The 16,581-nt window shown below is 60.5% G+C and overlaps 1 protein-coding gene across 2 annotated transcripts; it reads left to right on the top strand.

Annotated features, from left to right (window-relative positions):
• The first annotated feature begins 392 nt into the window (after positions 1–392).
• Positions 393–13,581, top strand: OPRL1 (opioid related nociceptin receptor 1). Of its 2 annotated transcripts, none has more exons than XM_004760085.3 (4): positions 393–1,701; positions 2,221–2,485; positions 6,897–7,252; positions 7,348–13,581. In XM_004760085.3, the coding sequence occupies exons 2-4, from the start codon at positions 2,253–2,255 to the stop codon at positions 7,869–7,871; spliced, it is 1,113 nt and encodes a 370-aa protein (XP_004760142.1). In that variant the 5' UTR covers positions 393–1,701; positions 2,221–2,252; the 3' UTR covers positions 7,872–13,581. The 2 variants fall into 2 exon arrangements, with proteins under 2 accessions (XP_004760142.1, XP_012915633.1); XM_013060179.2 differs by lacking the exon at positions 393–1,701 and adding an exon at positions 4,813–4,931 and having other exon boundaries at positions 2,390–2,485.
• Positions 13,582–16,581: the final 3,000 nt, after the last annotated feature.

The raw sequence follows: 16,581 nt of genomic DNA on the forward strand, positions 1-16,581 counted from the left end.
CCATGGGCCTTTCCAGACCAGCCTCACGGCCCCCTCTTGCCCTGGTCTGGGCCTGAGCGGGGAGCCACTGAAGGCCACCATGGGACGCAGCTCCGTGGGCTCCTGCCAGGGAGGGGAGGCTGCGGAGGCTAAGCCTCCTCGGGCTCCTGAGGTCAGCAGGATCCTGCTTCTGGCTTCGTCTGGAGGGTGTGGGGGCACGTGTGTTTCTCCTGGGGGTCCGGAAGTCTTCATCTGTGTGTCTCCCTGCTCTTGCCCTGCCACTCGTGTGCCTCAAGTGCTTGTTGGTATGGGTTCACGTGTGTGTGGCCCATGTGTTTGTGCCTGTGAGTGTGTGTGTGCATTTCCGAACCCACGTTTGTGTGTTCAGTCATGTGTCTGTTTCGGCATCTTAATGTGTGTTTGCGGGCGTGTGAGCCTGTGTGTCCCTGCATGTCCCGAGGGCGTGTCTCCGTGGTTGTGCCCTGGGTCTCCATGCTGTCCCTGAACCTGCTACAGTGAAGATGCAGAGGAAAGTCCTGGGGGACAGCTTGGGATGCTGAGTCCTAGGGCATCTGCCTGCTCCGTGGTCTCCTGATTTGCCAGGTATCCTAGCAACGCTGCTGCCAGTCGCCTAGCAACCAGGTCCCCATCCTTGGAGATGGCTGCTCCAGGCAGGGTCTAGGCTCTGTGAGTAGAGCCTGTGCAGGAAGAAGGACCTCATGACTTGGAGGCTGGTGACTCAGCTAAGGGGTCACCCACACAGCATGTGACCCCAGTGCCAGGAAGGAGGCAGCTCCATGGGAGCTGTTCAGCTGCACGGGTGCTAGGGGCCCAGGCTGTGAGGAGATGAAGCTCAGGGGTCGCTTTGGGAACCCAGCTAGGGCAGAGACACCCTTGGTGTGTCTCAAAGTGGCAGACGGATCTGGGTTTCACAACACGGAGGGGTAACGCTCCCGCCTGCAGAAAGCTGATGCTGATGGCGGTGACCTCCGTGCAGGGACAGATGAGCCTCCACCGTGGACCTGTGGAGTGCACAGTGGGCACACAGGGTGCACTGTGGAGTCGAGGCACCCTGCTGGTCCAAGAGCCTCGGACCCACTTAGCGCTGGCCAGGCAGACGTCCTGCTGCGCACACACCCTCCTCTTGGCCTGCCCCTGCTCCGCCGGGGACACCGCTGAGGGGCCCTTTCTGGGCCAACCGGGGCTGGTCTGGGTCCACCCGAGGCAGTGTCTCTGTGTGGTAGACGAGGCCCCGCCTCTGTGTCCCGGTCTGTGTGTCTTGTGGGCGTCCCCCTGACTCTCTGTCCCCTGTCCCTGTGTCCTTGTGCGTATGTCTAACCCTCGATTCAGTTCCCGTGTGGATCTGCGTCCCTGTGTCCGTGTGTGGGAGCTGCTCTCTGTCGCTCATCCCGCAGTGTGCGCTCAAAGGACATCCAGTGCGGGGGCGGGGGGGGCGGCGACCCCCCCTTCCCTGCGGCCCCTCACCCCGCCCTCAGGGCCCCTCCTCCTCGGGAGCGGCAGGCTCCGCCCCATCCCCCAGCTCCGCGCCAGGCTGCGGCGTCTGGTCTGGCATCTGCTGGGAAGCAGCTCCCGCCGCAGCCCGGTGCAGCCCCGCAGCCCCGCGCGGACCTGCGGCTGGTCGGGCAGTGGCATCCCAGACCCGCACCGGCGGGGCTGAGGGTTAGAGTCGCCACAGCCTCGGCTCCCACGGAGGTTGCTAAGGTAAGGCCTAAGCTGCAGGGGAGCGGGGGTCGGGGGTCTGGAGTCTGGGGTCCGGTGTGGACAGACTGCAGCCCTCGGGCAGGACTGGGGAGGGGCAGGAGGGAGTCGTGTCCTGTGTCCCACGGGTTTCTGGGTGTGTCTCTGCCCCTTTTGTGTCTGTGTGTGCCCGAGGTCAGGTCTGGACGTTTTTGTGGGTGGTGTGCACACATGGCTATCTGTGTGCCCCTGAGCCACTGTGGGTGGACACGTGTGTCGGTGTGTGACTGTGTGACTACACACGCAAGTCCCATGCAGGAGACTGTCGGCCATGCGAGACCGCGTCCTCATCTGCACACACGCGTCTAGACACATCCCTGTCTGTGCACACAGGTCTGCTTGTCTCCATGGTTTCTGCGTGTGTATGTGTGCCTCTGCGTCCGTGGCTGTGGAGGGGGTGGCGGGGGCCGCACACCCTGTGCTTGGAGGCCTCCAGGCTGGGAGGGGTCAGGTGCTGTGGTCACGTGTCCCTGTTCCCTCCAGGCACAAGGTGGCTTTGCACACAGGGAGGCAGAATGGAGTCCCTCTTCCCTGCTCCCTTCTGGGAGGTCCTCTACAGTGGCCACCTGCAGGGCAACCTGTCCCTCCTGAGCCCCAACCACAGCCTGCTGCCCCCCCACCTTCTGCTCAACACCAGCCACGCCGCATTCCTGCCCCTTGGGCTCAAGGTCACCATTGTGGGGCTTTACCTGGCTGTCTGCATTGGGGGACTCCTGGGGAACTGCCTCGTCATGTATGTCATCCTCAGGTAGGCTGGGGACCCCCCCCCCGCGCCGCTACACAGGGGAACAGGCAGGGGGCTGTGTTGGGTGGGCCTGCCGGGTAGAGGTTCTGCACTGTCCCGTTCAATTTCTGGTCATCCTGTCGGGTGGCGTCAGGGGCAAGGTCGGTCTGAGGCCCTGGGTACTCATGTCTTCACGGCGGGGGCACAGGACTAGGGGGAGAAGGAAAGGGAGGGTCTTGCTCACCCTGGTCCTGGTAGGTGGGGGGGGGTGTAGCCGTGTCCCCGATCGAATGTCCCCCTGACTCCTGACAGATCACACCCCCTGACGCGGGGGCCCAGCTCCTCGTCCAGCCATTGTGGGAAGATCGCATGGATCTCACGGTGACCCTGAGAGGCAGCTCTGGCTCAGCAGGTTCCCAGCCGGTGCTGGGGCTTTGCCCGAAGCCCCTCCCCTTCGGCTCCGGCGGGGTCTGGGTCGACTCCAGCATGTGCTGGTGCTTAGACTGGGAAAGCCTGGGGGATCAGAAGGGCTGGCCAGGCTGCAGGAGAGGGGGCCATCATAGGAACAGCATGGGGACATTGTGAGGACGGGAGTGCATGTGTGCGTGTGTGTGCATGGATACACGTAGGTACAAGCATGCACACACAGGTGAGCACACAGATCTGTGAAGTGCACACATGTAGGTGGGTACACAACAGTGCACGCACATACATGTGTGTCTGCACATGTGCATGGGTGAGAGTGTCCCACATGAGTTAGCGTGCGGAGCTTTGTGCCTGTGCACATACATGTGTACCTTATAGCCGGGCACGTGTGTACAAGCACACACATGCAAGTGTGCCCCCGCACACACCAGTGTGAGTGCCCACGTGTGTAAAACCAGTGTGTGAGTGGACACATGCAAGGTGTGTGTTGGTGTGTAAGGTGCACATGCTTATGCAGGGGGCAGGGAAGAGCAGCTGTCTGTCTGTAGTGCTGAACCCCAGGGGACCGGGCTCCCATGGCCCTCTGTGGCGGGGGGGTGTGCTGCAGGTGACAAGTGTCCCAGCCTGTGGTGGTCTGTTTCACCCTTCCTGCCATCACCGCTTCTCTGTCTCTCTCCTCTGCCGTGGGGCATCCACACGCAGAGCCGCATCCTCGTCCTTATCAGAGCAGACAGGGAAGGTCCCCAGAGACACGGATGGGCAGGGACAAGCCTGTGTGTCAGAACGACGTATTCTGACCCCGCGGGCTGGGATCGGCCGCCCCAAGGCACCACTTGCAAGCCTGCTCTTGTTGTTGTTTTTTTTTTAAGCCCCGCTCTTCTTAAGAGACTTTATTATTTTTTTTAAAAGATTTTATTTATGGGGCACCTGGGTGGCTCAGTGGGTTTAAGCCTCTGTCTTCAGCTCAGGTCTTGATCCCAGGGTCCTGGGATCAAGCCCCACATCCGGCTCTCCGCTCAGTGTGGAGCCTCTCCCCGCCGTCCCCCCCCCCCCGCCTGCCTCTCTGCCTGCTTGTGATCTCTCCCTCTCTGTCAAATAAATACATAAAATCTTAAAAAACACCTGAAACTACATTAACACAACCTGGTCCCCCCAAGTCCATAGTTGACACTACGGCTCGTGCGTGGTGTACATTCTGTGAGTTTTGACAAATACGTACTGACATGTGCGCATCACACAGAATAGTCTCACTGCCCCGAGACCGCTCCGTGCTCTGCTTTCTCACCGCCCCCCGCCCCCAGCCCTGGCAACCACAGGGCTTTCGCTGTCTCCATTGCTCTGCCTTCTCCAGAAGGTCATGTAGTGGAACGGTACACTGCAGCTTTCTCAGACGGCTTCTTCCACTTAGTGATTTCCATTTAAGCTTCCTCCATGTGCTCTCATGGCTTACTAGCTCATTTCTTTTTTTTTAAGATTTTTAAAATTTATTCATGAGAGAGATAGAGGGAGAGAGAAAGGACATAAGTGAAGGGCTGGGCAGAGGCAGAGGGAGAAGTAGACTCCCCACTGAGCAGGGAGCCCAATGCAGGACTCGATCCCAGGACCCCGGGATCATGCCCTGAGCCGAAGGCAGACGCTTCACCGACTGAGCCATCCAGGCACCCCCAATATCTCGTTTTTTAAATCTCTGAATATTGCTCCATTTTCTGGACCTACCACAGCTCGCTCGTCACTCACTGCAGGACGTGGCGGCTTCTAAGTTCTGGCGGTTATGAACATAGCTGCTAACATCTGCGTGCAAGGTCTTTTTTTGGTGTAGATGTAAGTTTTCAGCTCCTTTGGGTAAAAATCAAGGAGTGTGTTTAGCTTGGTAAGAGACCACCAAACCGTCTTCCAAGGCGGCTGTGCCATGTTGCTTCCCCCAGCGACAGCGACGGTTCCTGCTGCGCCGCACGCTCGCCGGCCGGAGGTACCAGCGCTCGAGGTTTTGCCTGTTCCAGGAGTCTGCGGTAGTAGCTCCCTGTTCTAATTGGTGAGGTGTCTGGTACGTCTTTGGCTTTTTTTTTTTTTTTTTTTTTTTTTGAGAGAGAGAGACCCGGGGAGGGGCAGAGAGAGAGACTCTCCAGCAGACCCGGCTCTGAGCAGGGAGCTCCAGATGGGGCTCAATCCTGGGACCCTGAGATCAGGACCTGAGCCCAAACCAGAAGTCAGATGCTTAACTGATCGAGGCCCCCAGGCACCCCAGGTTTTCTGTTTTCTTATTGTTGAGTTTTAACGGTTTTTTTTTTTGCATATTTTTGACAGCAGTCCTCAGATGTGTCTGTGTCTTCTGGTTCTCTTGATCTGCTTTTTGACCAGCTCTTTTTTTTTTTTTTTTAAAGATTTTATTTATGGGGCACCTGGCTGGTGGTGGATTAATTAATCCAGTGGATTAAGGCCTCTGCCTTCAGCTCAGGTCCTGATCCCAGGGTCCTGGGATCGAGCCCCGTGTCCGGCTCTCTGGTCGGCGGGGATCCTGCTTCCCCCTCTCTCTCTGCCTGCCTCTCTGCCAACTTGTGATCTCTGTCAAATAAATAAATGAAATCTTAAAAAAAAAAAAAAGAAAAAATGAATCTCTTAAAGATTTTATTTATTTATTTGACAGAGAGAGATCACAAGTCGGCAGAGAGGCAGGGGGAAGCAGGCTCCCCGCCGAGCAGAGAGCCCAGTGCGGGGCTCGATCCCAGGACCCCAAGACCACAGCCTGAGCCAAAGGCAGAGGCTTAACCCACTGAGCCGCCATGTGTCCCTGCCTGCTCTTTTTTTTTTTTTTTAAAGATTTTATTTATTTATTTGACAGACAGAGACTACAAGTAGACAGAGGCAGGCAGATAGAGAGGAAGGGAAGCAGGCCCCCCCGCTGAGCAGAGAGCCTGATGTGGGACTCGATCCCAGGACCCTGAGATCATGACCTGAGCCAAAGGCAGCGGCTTAACCCACTGAGCCACCCAGGTGCCCCCCCTGCCTGCTCTTTTTAAGACCACTTAGATCCTCTGGGTCTAAGTGTCCTCCTATACAGAGTGTGGACCAGTATAGCCTTTTATAAAATCTTAAATCTTATAAAATCTTAAATGACAATGAAATCCATGTGGCGAGCTTGGCTCAGGTGTCTGCTATTGTGGTCCTTGTGCTGTTGTTTGGTCATAATTCAGGTCTGTTCGTGCTGATTACAAACCTTTCTCTAAGACGCAGAACTGACCCAGATCCTCTTATAGTAGGTTCAGTGACATGGAGCCTCGTCACCTCTGGTGCCGCTGCTTCCAACACGGTCATCCCCGCCGTCACTCGCCCCCGCTCTGCGACCTCATCTCCACGACCTCACTGCTGTCTCCACCTCCACCCACACAGTCACCACCCCACCCACCCCCCACTTCCACCCCCCACACTTATGACCCCCCACCATCACCAATATTATTACTATTAATTTAGTCAACAGATATTTATTAAGCAGCCGTAATGTCCCCAGACCTGTTCCTTGGGTACAGCCAGACCACATTCGCTCCTCTCCCATTCCTGTCACCATTTCCCGTCTCTATCTGCAGACCACAACATGGGCTGTGATGGCCATGCATGGCCTCTTACAGACTTTGGAGCCCTTAGAGATCTCTGGTGTCTGTAAGGCCAACCTTGCAGTGCGTGAAGGTCTTTAGGGGGACCGGCAAGGGAGGAGGACAGGCTCTTCTTCTCAGGAGTCCTACCTCTTTGATCCCACGTGGATGTGTGCCCCGGTACCCTCCATGTCCAACTTCTCCGAAGCAGACCAGTCTTTGGGTCTGGAATCCTTTTGTGTGTGCTGGGAGGACTGCTTGCTCCCCAGCTCCACGCCCTTATGCTGGGCCCAGGAACCTGCATTTTGACAAGGGCCTCAGACTGGGAGCTCCTCACGGTGGCAATAAGAAGGACCCTGGGCTCTGCTGCCAGGTCCGGCCACGGGCACTGGATGAAGCCTTCCTTTCCCTGTCCTCTGCAGACACACCAAGATGAAGACGGCCACCAACATCTACATCTTTAACCTGGCCCTGGCAGACACTTTGGTGCTGCTGACACTGCCCTTCCAGGGCACGGACGTCCTCCTGGGCTTCTGGCCATTTGGAAATGCCCTGTGCAAGACAGTCATTGCCATCGACTATTACAACATGTTCACCAGCACCTTCACCTTGACCGCCATGAGTGTGGACCGCTATGTGGCCATCTGCCACCCCATCCGAGCTCTCGATGTCCGGACGTCCAGCAAGGCTCAGGCTGTCAATGTGGCCATCTGGGCTCTGGCGTCCGTGGTCGGTGTTCCTGTTGCCATCATGGGCTCGGCGCAGGTCGAGGATGAAGGTCAGGGGTGGCCCCCTTCCCCGGTGGTCTTGTTGCCTGGGTCGCAGAGCGTCCTTCCGGGTCCACCCACCCTGACCCTGGTTTTCTCCCTGCAGAGGTCGAGTGTCTGGTGGAGATCCCCGCCCCACAGGACTACTGGGGCCCCGTGTTTGCCGTCTGCATCTTCCTCTTCTCCTTCATCATCCCCGTGCTTGTCATCTCCGTCTGCTACAGCCTCATGATCCGGCGGCTGCGTGGCGTGCGCCTGCTGTCCGGCTCCCGCGAGAAAGACCGGAACCTGCGGCGCATCACGCGGCTGGTGCTGGTGGTGGTGGCCGTGTTTGTGGGCTGCTGGACGCCTGTGCAGGTCTTCGTGCTGGCACAAGGCCTGGGGGTGCAGCCGGGCAGCGAGGCTGCCGTGGCTGTCCTGCGCTTCTGCACGGCGCTCGGCTACGTCAACAGCTGCCTCAACCCCATCCTCTACGCCTTCTTGGATGAGAATTTCAAGGCCTGCTTCCGAAAGTTCTGCTGTGCCCCGGCCCTGCGCCGGGAGACGCAGGTGTCCGACCGTGTGCGCAGCATTGCCAAGGACGTGGCCCTTGCCTGCAAGACTTCTGAGACAGTACCACGGCCTGCATGACTAGGCGTGGACCTGCCCATGGTGCCCGTCAGCCCGCAGAGCCCATCAACACCCAACACGGAGCTCACCCAGGTCACCGCTCTTTAGGCTGACCCTGAACCTGGTTCCTGGGCATTGCCGGACTTGCAGACTTCTGCGTGGCCTCAGAGGGCCTGGTGACATCATGGGACAGGTCATATGGTAGCCGCCCTCCTAGTAAGTAGCAGAGAGGCGACACCTGCCATGAGTGTGCCCGGCCAGAGCCCCTGCCAACACCATAACCCTGATGGGACTCTGCTGGCCTCTCCCCCACGGCGCCCTGCGGGCGGGCTCTGGGTATGGGCCACCTGCTGCCTGTGCCATGTGCTCTCTGCGGGGGGCCCTGCAACCCCTCCTTGGGGTTTGGAGCTGCCGATGTGGACTTGCCTGGGCCTCAAGTGTCATTACTTCCCCGTCCCCCACGCCCGCCTCTGAGAGGCTTCTGAGGGGCTTTTTGCTCCCGAAGCACAAAGAACCGTCAACCACAGATGTGGCTGTCCAGGGGTGTGGCCTGGAGGGACAGCGGGCTGCTCGGTCACCTTAGGCCACTTTTTCATTCTGGAAACAGCCCCGGAGCCCTGGTCTTGGCTGCACAGCGCTGGAGGGGAGGGGCGCCCTGCTGTGCTCTGTCCCTGGGTCCTCCGCGGCTCTCTTGAAATCAGAGGTCAGCAGTTTTGCAGCTGACAGGCCCTGCACCCTGTTTGGACCCTTGTGGACCTGGAAGCGGAGTGGCCGTGGGGACGGACTCTGCTCTGCCTCTCTGGCGACTGGCCCGTGTCACTGACAAACCTCCAGGGCTCTTGGGGGCGGGGGGCGAGCTTCCCGCTGCCACTGTGAGAGGGGTCTGGAGCCGGAACACCGTGGCCGGGGAGGAGCTCCCTGCTGCGGCCCCGGAGCAGGTGGGGAGCTGCCGTCTTCCTGCTCTGAGGTGGGGAGCTGCCGTCTGGCGAATTTGCAGACACTCTTTCCTGTAGATAAACTATGGAAACCCAGCACCGGAAGAGACCATCCTGCCTCCACCCGTGAGCGGAGCCGCTGACCTCAGCCAGGTGGTCTGGGCTCCTGCAGGGAACAGGAAGCACTGACTTTCGGCTGGCTTCTCCTGCTTCAGGGAGCCCCAGCTCTGGGGTTCGTTCCTGGGGGGGTGGAGCCGTCCAGCGGGGCGTGCTGGTGGGACTGTCGCTTCGCTATTTATGCATGCGGCCTGTGCCGTTTCCCCCACACGGAACCAACCCGAATCTTGTCTCCAGGGGTCATTGGGGCCACCATAAACCCCTTCCCACTGAGCAGGTGTTTCTGACTCCCGTGGGGTGGGCCTCTGGGGTAAAGAGTCCTCCACCTGCTCTGGGCTCCTCACTTGGCCGGGCTCTGTCTTCATGGGATGTTCCCCTTGGAGGCTGCCAGGCTGTGACCTCCAGAAGGTGTGGTTTCGTGATGCACTGGAGGTCTGTTTCCTTTCCTTCAGCACAAATAGCTCCTCCTTGAACAACCAGCTACAGCACCTACATCCTGCCCCCGCGGCTAGAGGCTCCCTGCGGGTCGGGGTGGGGTGTGCTCTTCCCACGGGGCCCCACGTTTCTCTCACCCTACTGAGCCCCTGCCGACCGCTCCCTGCCCCAGCCCTCCCCCCTTCCTTGAGCAGACCCAGCAGAGTTTGGAAGATGAACAGAACAGCCTCCATTGGTGGCCCTGAGATGGGGACATGCCTCCGGCTCTGGTGTGGACCCAGTTTGGTCCAGGTTGACCCTTGGGGTGGGTGACCCTCTCAGAAAGAGGGACATCAGAGGGAGTGCGAGGGCAAGCTCGGGGGGGGGGAGTGTTTGGCCCCTGCAGAGGGGCTGGTGTGCACTTTCACACCAACCTTAACGATGGGCACTTGGCTGTTCAAACAGACATTTAGCATCACGGGGAAGTTTGGGAATGAGGGGCCTACGGCAGCAGGTACCTGAGGAGTGCTGGGGAGACGTGCGGTGGGGCGGGGGGGAGCGCGGGTGGTGGGGGTACCCTAACCTGCTCGCCCCGCCCCGCAGTGAGCATCTGCAGGGAGATGGGCCCTGCAGGGTCAGGTGCATTGGGTGGAGTGAGGAGCCTGCCCCTGCCGCCCCCCCTCCACTCCCCTCCTGTTCCCACGGCTTCTCAGGCTCGGGCGCCCTGTTCTCTCACTCATTTGTACCCGCTCACACCTCGGATGGGCATTGAGAGCCCCCGCTCCTCTCCTCAAGAAGCTTCCAGGGACGGGCAGTGCGGAGGCCGTAATGAGGGCTGCTGCTGCAGAGGAATGACCGCACTGCGGGGAGCAGGACTCAGAGCCTTCCAGGGAGAGATGTGAGTGTGAGTGATGGTTTAGCAAATGTCCACAGGCCCTGTGCATGGGCTGGGCTTGGGGACTTGCTCCTAATGAACAGAATGTGGCACGTGGCCTCCAGGACAGTCTTGAATGGCATCCAGGTCTCCTCTGGCCTCTCCCTGCCCACCTGCTCGCCCCCTGGGGCCAGCCGCCAGGGAGTGAGGTTGCCCCAGCAGCCCTGGGGGGAGTCTGGATGCTGAGGACCTGAGGTCTCCTGCCGCAGGCCGTGCGCGGGGATCTCCTTGGAAGCAGCACCTGTGGCCCTCATCCAGCCTTCAGGCGACCAGAGCCTCAGCCGCAGGCCTGACCCTAACCTCAGGAGAGGGTCTGAGCTAGAACCATTCCAAAACTGCTCCCGAATCCTTGGCCCATGGGAGCTATGAGACAAGGTTTCAAGCCGATAGATTCTGGGGAAGTTTGTTACACGGCCACGGAGCATGGTGTTGTCAGGAGGAGAAGGGGGGAGAGAGTGTTTGAATTGTATCAGGCTGAGAGGAGAGAGGTCAGAGGGATGCGTGCGGGTCTGAGCTCCGAGGACACACGTGACTAGGGACACTGGAATGTAGGACAGGTAGTGGCCATGCACCTTGGGGTGACCTCACGGGTGGTGAATGGTGGGTGGAGTGTGGCAGGGGACGGACTGCTCCGAGCTCCCCGCCATGAGGATGACAGCCGGTCTGGGCCCCGGGAGCTCTGGAAGGTATTGAGAGGTGCCAGTGACCCCAGGTAGCACGGCCTGAACCCCAGGCATAGAACCAGCTGGGAGCCATGGCGCCAAGGCTGGGGATCCTGGCCAAGGCCTGCTAGGGGACTTGTCCCCTCTTCCCAACTCCTGGAAGAAAATGGTCTCTGAGTGGCCAGCCCCTCAGTGTCCCCTCCCTGCCCCTGGAGGCTCAGCGTGGAGCTCCTGCTGGAAGAATCTAGGCCCCAGGCCACACCCAGGGAGAAAGGGGTCCAGATGCCAGCCCATCCACGTAATAGATGTCCTTTCTAGACTGTGGGTGTCCAGAGGTCCTAGCAGAAGGGCCCTGGATCCTAGAGCAGGATTTGAGGGGGCCACAGCAGGGGGAGGTCAAGAGAGGTCACAAGAGGGGCACAGGTTTCCTGGTGAAATGCCATCCAAGTTGCCAGCGATGAGTGTGCAATTCGTGGCCGCCTTTGCGGACTGAGTCTGTGGCTTCGCAGTAACATGTGGCTTTCCTGTCCCAGGTGTTCCCACTTTGATCATCTGTTCGTACTGTCTGGGGAGGAGCCAGCCTGAGCGTCCCCTCGAAGAGATCACAGTTTGGGTTTCTTTCCTCCAGATCACGGCTGTCAAGGAGGGTGGGGAAGGGGCATCCGGGGAGGTTGGTTGTCTGTCTGTGCTTCCGCCGGTGAGTAGAGTCGGGATGTCTGTTGTGCCAAGAGCTTTGGCCGGGGTCAGAGTGGTGGGGTGGGGGCAGGACTTGTACCCCGCAGCCTCTCACCCAGGGGCTGTCCAGGTGGCCGACTTGGACAGGGACAGGCTCACAGTTGTCTCTGCAGGTGTGGTGGCTAACCTTCGTAGTCTTTCTCTCTCTGCTTGGAGAAGGCGATGATGGGATGTGAGCAAGTGGGGCCTTCCTCCGAAGGGACAGCACTTGTCCTAAGATATCCCGGGGCGCTGGTGGGAGGGGTGCTCGGGCCGCTGGACACCAGCACGTGCTCTGGAAGGTGTTCCGGAAGCTCTCACCAGGAAGGGTAGAGGAGAGTGTTGGGATGCGAGCCGGCACAGCTCCTCAGCTCCTGGGCTGGAGACCGGTGATGGCACAGGAGACTCGGACGGCCAGGGACGGCTGAGGCAGGTGTGCGCTCAGGGTCACGAGGGAGGCCAGTTGGAAGGGCGTCCCGCAGAGCAGGCCCATGGCCAGCACAGCCAGAACCAGGCTGGTGTCTTCTGCTCGGCCTTGCCCAGAGCTTTGGTTGTGGAGTGAAGTTGCGGGGCCCACAGCCGATGAGGCAGGTCCACACAGAGCACACAGAGGATACCGCAAAGCCCAGGACCAGCATGTGGATGCAGCCTTGAACCAGGCTCTCTCAGGCTTTGGGGAGCTCAGCCTGCAGCTCGTGGCCTGCAGCTGGTTGCTGTGGACCACAGCAAGGGCACCATGATGGTGACCTCGACCCAGACACAGGCTGATCTTTGTCCAGGAGGGTGTGCCGGGGCCCGGGGCGGGACCTCGTGGCGGCCAGCATCCTGGGTGGTGGTCCACACTCACAGTAGCCAGGAAGTAGGTGCTGTAGAAGAGAATCTGGACAGCCGGCACCCGTTTGCAGAGCGGCTCCCTGAAAGGCTGGGGCAGCAGTGGTGGCCCCATGACGAGGGCGGGCAGCACCAGCACCAAGAGACTGACGGCAACAGCCAGGTTCAGGATGGACACATGGGTCACCGTCCTCCTGCTGGGCCCCTCAGGGTCACGTGGAGAGAGCTGTGTCGCCTGTCAGCACATGGTAGTGGATCAGGGTGTACACGGCCGGCAGCAGCTCATGGAGGGTGGCGTTGGGCCTGGTGCCATCGTCCTGAGTGTGGTTGGTGCCTGTTGTGGCCTGGAACGGGGAGCCTCTGCGTTCAGGGGGACCCAGGCCAGCAGCCTGCATCCTGAGGTGCGACCCGGGGCCCGCTGGCGATGCCTGGGAGTGGGGAGGCTGGGTAGGGGCCTCCTGGGGCTGGGTTCGGAGAGACAAAGAGACATTTGGTCTTTACTCTGAGCTTAGCACAGCAGCCCCTCATGCTCTCCGGCAGAGGCCGTGGCCATTTTGCCCTCCCCTGTCCTGCCCGCCACCCACATGTAATCTACATGGGATCAAGGCGGTGCCCATGCAAACACACCTCCCAGGCTCACCGTTCCCCCCTCAAATCCAGGGGTCCTGAAGCCAGAGCCCTCCCAGTCACAGCCCTGTGGGACCACTGCTCTTTGCCCCACTGACTTATCTGATGACATGTGACCAGAAGTTGGTGACCCCGGTGGTTGTGTGCAGGAGGCCAGTGCCGGCTGGGGCAGTGGTGGTGGAGGGAGGTGACGCCCACTGATGGGCTCTCGCCAGGGTCCCTGTCAGCTCTCTGCCGTCCGGGGAGCTTTTAGGACATGCCTGGGCAGCAGCCTCAGTGCGGCTGGCTTCCCAGTGAGTCTCCAGCCTGGCGGCAGCTGGTACCAGCACAAAGGAGCCGTGAAGGAGGGAGGCGGACCCGCTGGTTGACTTGGAGCGCTGGGAAGCAGTGGGGGCAGGAGCTGTGGTAGTACCTATCGTCATCCCCAGGGTCCCCGTGGTGCTCAAGGGCCTGGGTGGATTCTCCAGCCAGCGGCCCTGGGGTGTGTGTGTGTGTGTGTGCGCGCGTGTGCGTGTTCCTGTGCGTGAATGTTCCTGTGTGCGTGTTCCCGTGTGTGTTCCTGTGTGTGCATGTTCCTGTGTGTGTGTGTTCCTGTGTGCGCACGTGCATGTTCCTGTGCGCGTGTTCCCGTGTGTGTTCCTGTGTGTGCGTGCGTGTTCCTGTGTGTGGGGGGGTGTGCAGTGCGGGGTCTCTGGAGTGCCCGGGCCTGTTGGCAGTCGGAAGGGGCCATGTCTGCGTGCCCCACCGAGCACATCTGTGCCTCCGTCTGTGGGTCTCTGTGGACTTGGGCACCCTTATCTGTGTAAAAGTGTGTGCACCTGTGCGTGTGCAAGTGTGTTCGTATGTGCATGCGGTTTCTGGGGGAAGCTCTGTCCCTGTGTTTGGGGGGCTCGGTATAGGTCCCAGCTGCATGGAGGGATCTGAGGGTCTGGACGTCTTTGTGTGGAAGCAGAATTTCTTGCTCACAGACAACCCAGCTCCTCTCTCTCTCATCGTGTTTTTTTGGTTGAGAGAAGAACATGTGCGTGGGCAGCAACCACACAGGCGGTGGATGTCTGCGGAGAGACGTCTGCCTCTCGTCCACCTCCTGGTCCCTCCGTGAGCTGCCCGCTGCCACCAGCCACTCTCACAGTCTTATTCACTGATACCCAGACCCCGGGGTTGCTGCAGATCTGGAAGGTTCCTCTGCATGATTCTGCGGAGACACGGCTGCCTGCGGCCGGCACAGGGTCTCCCATGCTCGCCCCTGCCTTCTCCCCTCACCAGCACCCCAGTCTCGTGTTCCCAGGGCCTGAGTCAGGATAGGAGCCCGGGTAGTTGCCCCAGCACCCCGAGGCCACCAGGCCTGAGGCCGTGACCAGGGCACCAGCCTCCCATGCTGTGGGCCTAGAGAGGGGCACAGCGGGGTGTGGGGGGCCTGCAAGCCTCAGCCAGGGCTCCCGCCGCCGCCCTAGGGCTGAGAGCCTGCACCCAACAGGGGACCCTTCAGGTTAGACCTGCTGCCTGTCCTGGAGGACCCCGGGCCTCCCCCGTGGGCCTTCACTCACCTTCCTGCGGGAAATGTGGGCCTGGGTTTCTGGGGCGTGTAGGGCCCTGTGGCTAGAACTTCGGGGCAATTTACTGTCCCCCACGAACACCCTCAGATTTCACAGATTATTTTTACAAAAAGGTGTGTGTGTTTATTTGAGAGAGAGCCTGTGAGCAGGGTGGAGGCAGAGGGAGAGGGAGTTTTTAAGCAGACTCCATGCTGTGTGCGGAGCTGTGCCGGGCTTGAGCTCCCGAACCTGAGGTCACGACGCTGAGATCATGACCCGAGCTAAAACCAGGAGTGGACGCTGAACCGACTTGACCCCCTGAGGAACCCCGATGTCACAGATTTGAATGAGGAGATTCTCTTTGAGACAGGAGGGAGCCCGGTCCCAGCTTCTCTGAACCCTGGGTACCCAGGGCGAGGGGCGCTCTGTGGCCCGGGTGCGCTCCGGGCTGAGAACCAGCAAGGCCAGGGCTGGAAGTCTGAGGAGTAGGCTTGTGGGCGGCTCCTTCCTACGGTCTGGGGCTGGACTTCTTGATTTGGGGATTCTTGTGGGGGTGGGGCTAGGGTTATTTCACGGCTCCGGAATACCAGACGCAGGACGGAGAGAGGGTTGGGACCTAGGGCGCGCACGGCCCCGTTCCCCTGGCTGTACAGCCAGTGCTGGGCTGTGCTGAGCGGCTGGCCACTCTGGGCTTGCTTGTGGGCCTTCCCTGGGAGGGGTGCGCCCTGGGGTCTCCGTTCCCTGATCACCTTAGGAGGGGCCAGGGCTCTGTGTGCCCTCTGGCCAGCGTGGAGCCGATCGGTGTCCTGTCTTGCCCTGAGCACCAGGACTGGGGTGGGGGTTCCTCCCAGCACGGTCTGCCCCTGAGGGCACCTGCGGCTTTGCCCCTTCGCAGCAAGACACCAAGCACCGCCCCAACTTTCTCTGGGCCAGGTAGTCTTTCTAAAGTCCTTGGGAGGGGGAAGAGCTCGGGGTCAGAAGGAGAAGAACCCTCACGGGGCTCCTTCCGAGGCTACCCTGAGTCCGGGTTTCACCCCCCCAGTGTCTGGCGGGGTCTGGGACTCTGAGTCCCTCCCAGACAGGCTCTCTGCTCTCCTGAGTCTGTCCTGGGGGCTGGCCCGGCTTCCCTTTAGCCTGTTACATCTGAAGTGGGATGGGGGCAGGAAGAGGGGAGGGTGGGGGGCCCAGCGGCAGCAGGGGCTGGAGGGGAACGGGGGTCCCGGCTGTGGGTGCCCAGGACCCCCAGGAGCCGGCTCCGACCTGGCAGGGGCAATGAATCCCAGAGGCTTCTTCCCAGCCTCAGGAGCCCCACAGGGACACCGTGGCCCAGGGCCCCGAGCCCCAGCCCCGACTCCCCCAGCCCTTCATCTGCTCTGTGGGCTGGCACTGGGGAGGGTCAGCCTGTGCAATTGATTTCCATTTTCAGAAATGAGTCAGGCGGGGCACTTCCCGCCAGTGGAGAGGAGCCCTGGAGGAGGGAGCCGTGGAAGGCGGTGTGCGTCCTGCTAGGTGTTGGTGAGCCCAGGTTCGCGCATCGCTGTGTGCGACGGTTCACGTGTTCGGGGAAGCAGATCCAGAGACCCCAGGGGTGGTCTTGCCCCCTCAGAGCAGAGCAGGGGCGGGGAGGGGCATGGCCCAGCGTGGCAGGCAGGGGGAGTCGGGACCCTCGCAGACAGAGCCGGAGCAGAGGCGGGGGGTGAGAGGAGCAGAGCGGGGTGGGCCAGGCTGGCTGCCCGCTAAGTGTGGGGCTCGGCCAGACGCCCTCACCTCCACAGCTTTATTCTCACGGTCGTTTGTGTGTGGCAGTCACTTTCCACCCTGACTAAACCGGTTGACTTGGGTCTCCGCATGTGCACACGCACACACTGATACGGGCACCTGCGGACACGCGCACAGACACATGAACACACGGAGACACACGCTTATGCACATGCATGGCTTCCCTGTGCCCTGTCTCAGCCC

The sequence above is a fragment of the Mustela putorius genome, unplaced genomic scaffold, assembly GCF_011764305.1.
Source record: "Mustela putorius furo isolate JIRA1106 unplaced genomic scaffold, ASM1176430v1.1 tig00003972_pilon_pilon_pilon, whole genome shotgun sequence".
Classification (NCBI taxonomy): Eukaryota; Metazoa; Chordata; class Mammalia; order Carnivora; family Mustelidae; genus Mustela; species Mustela putorius.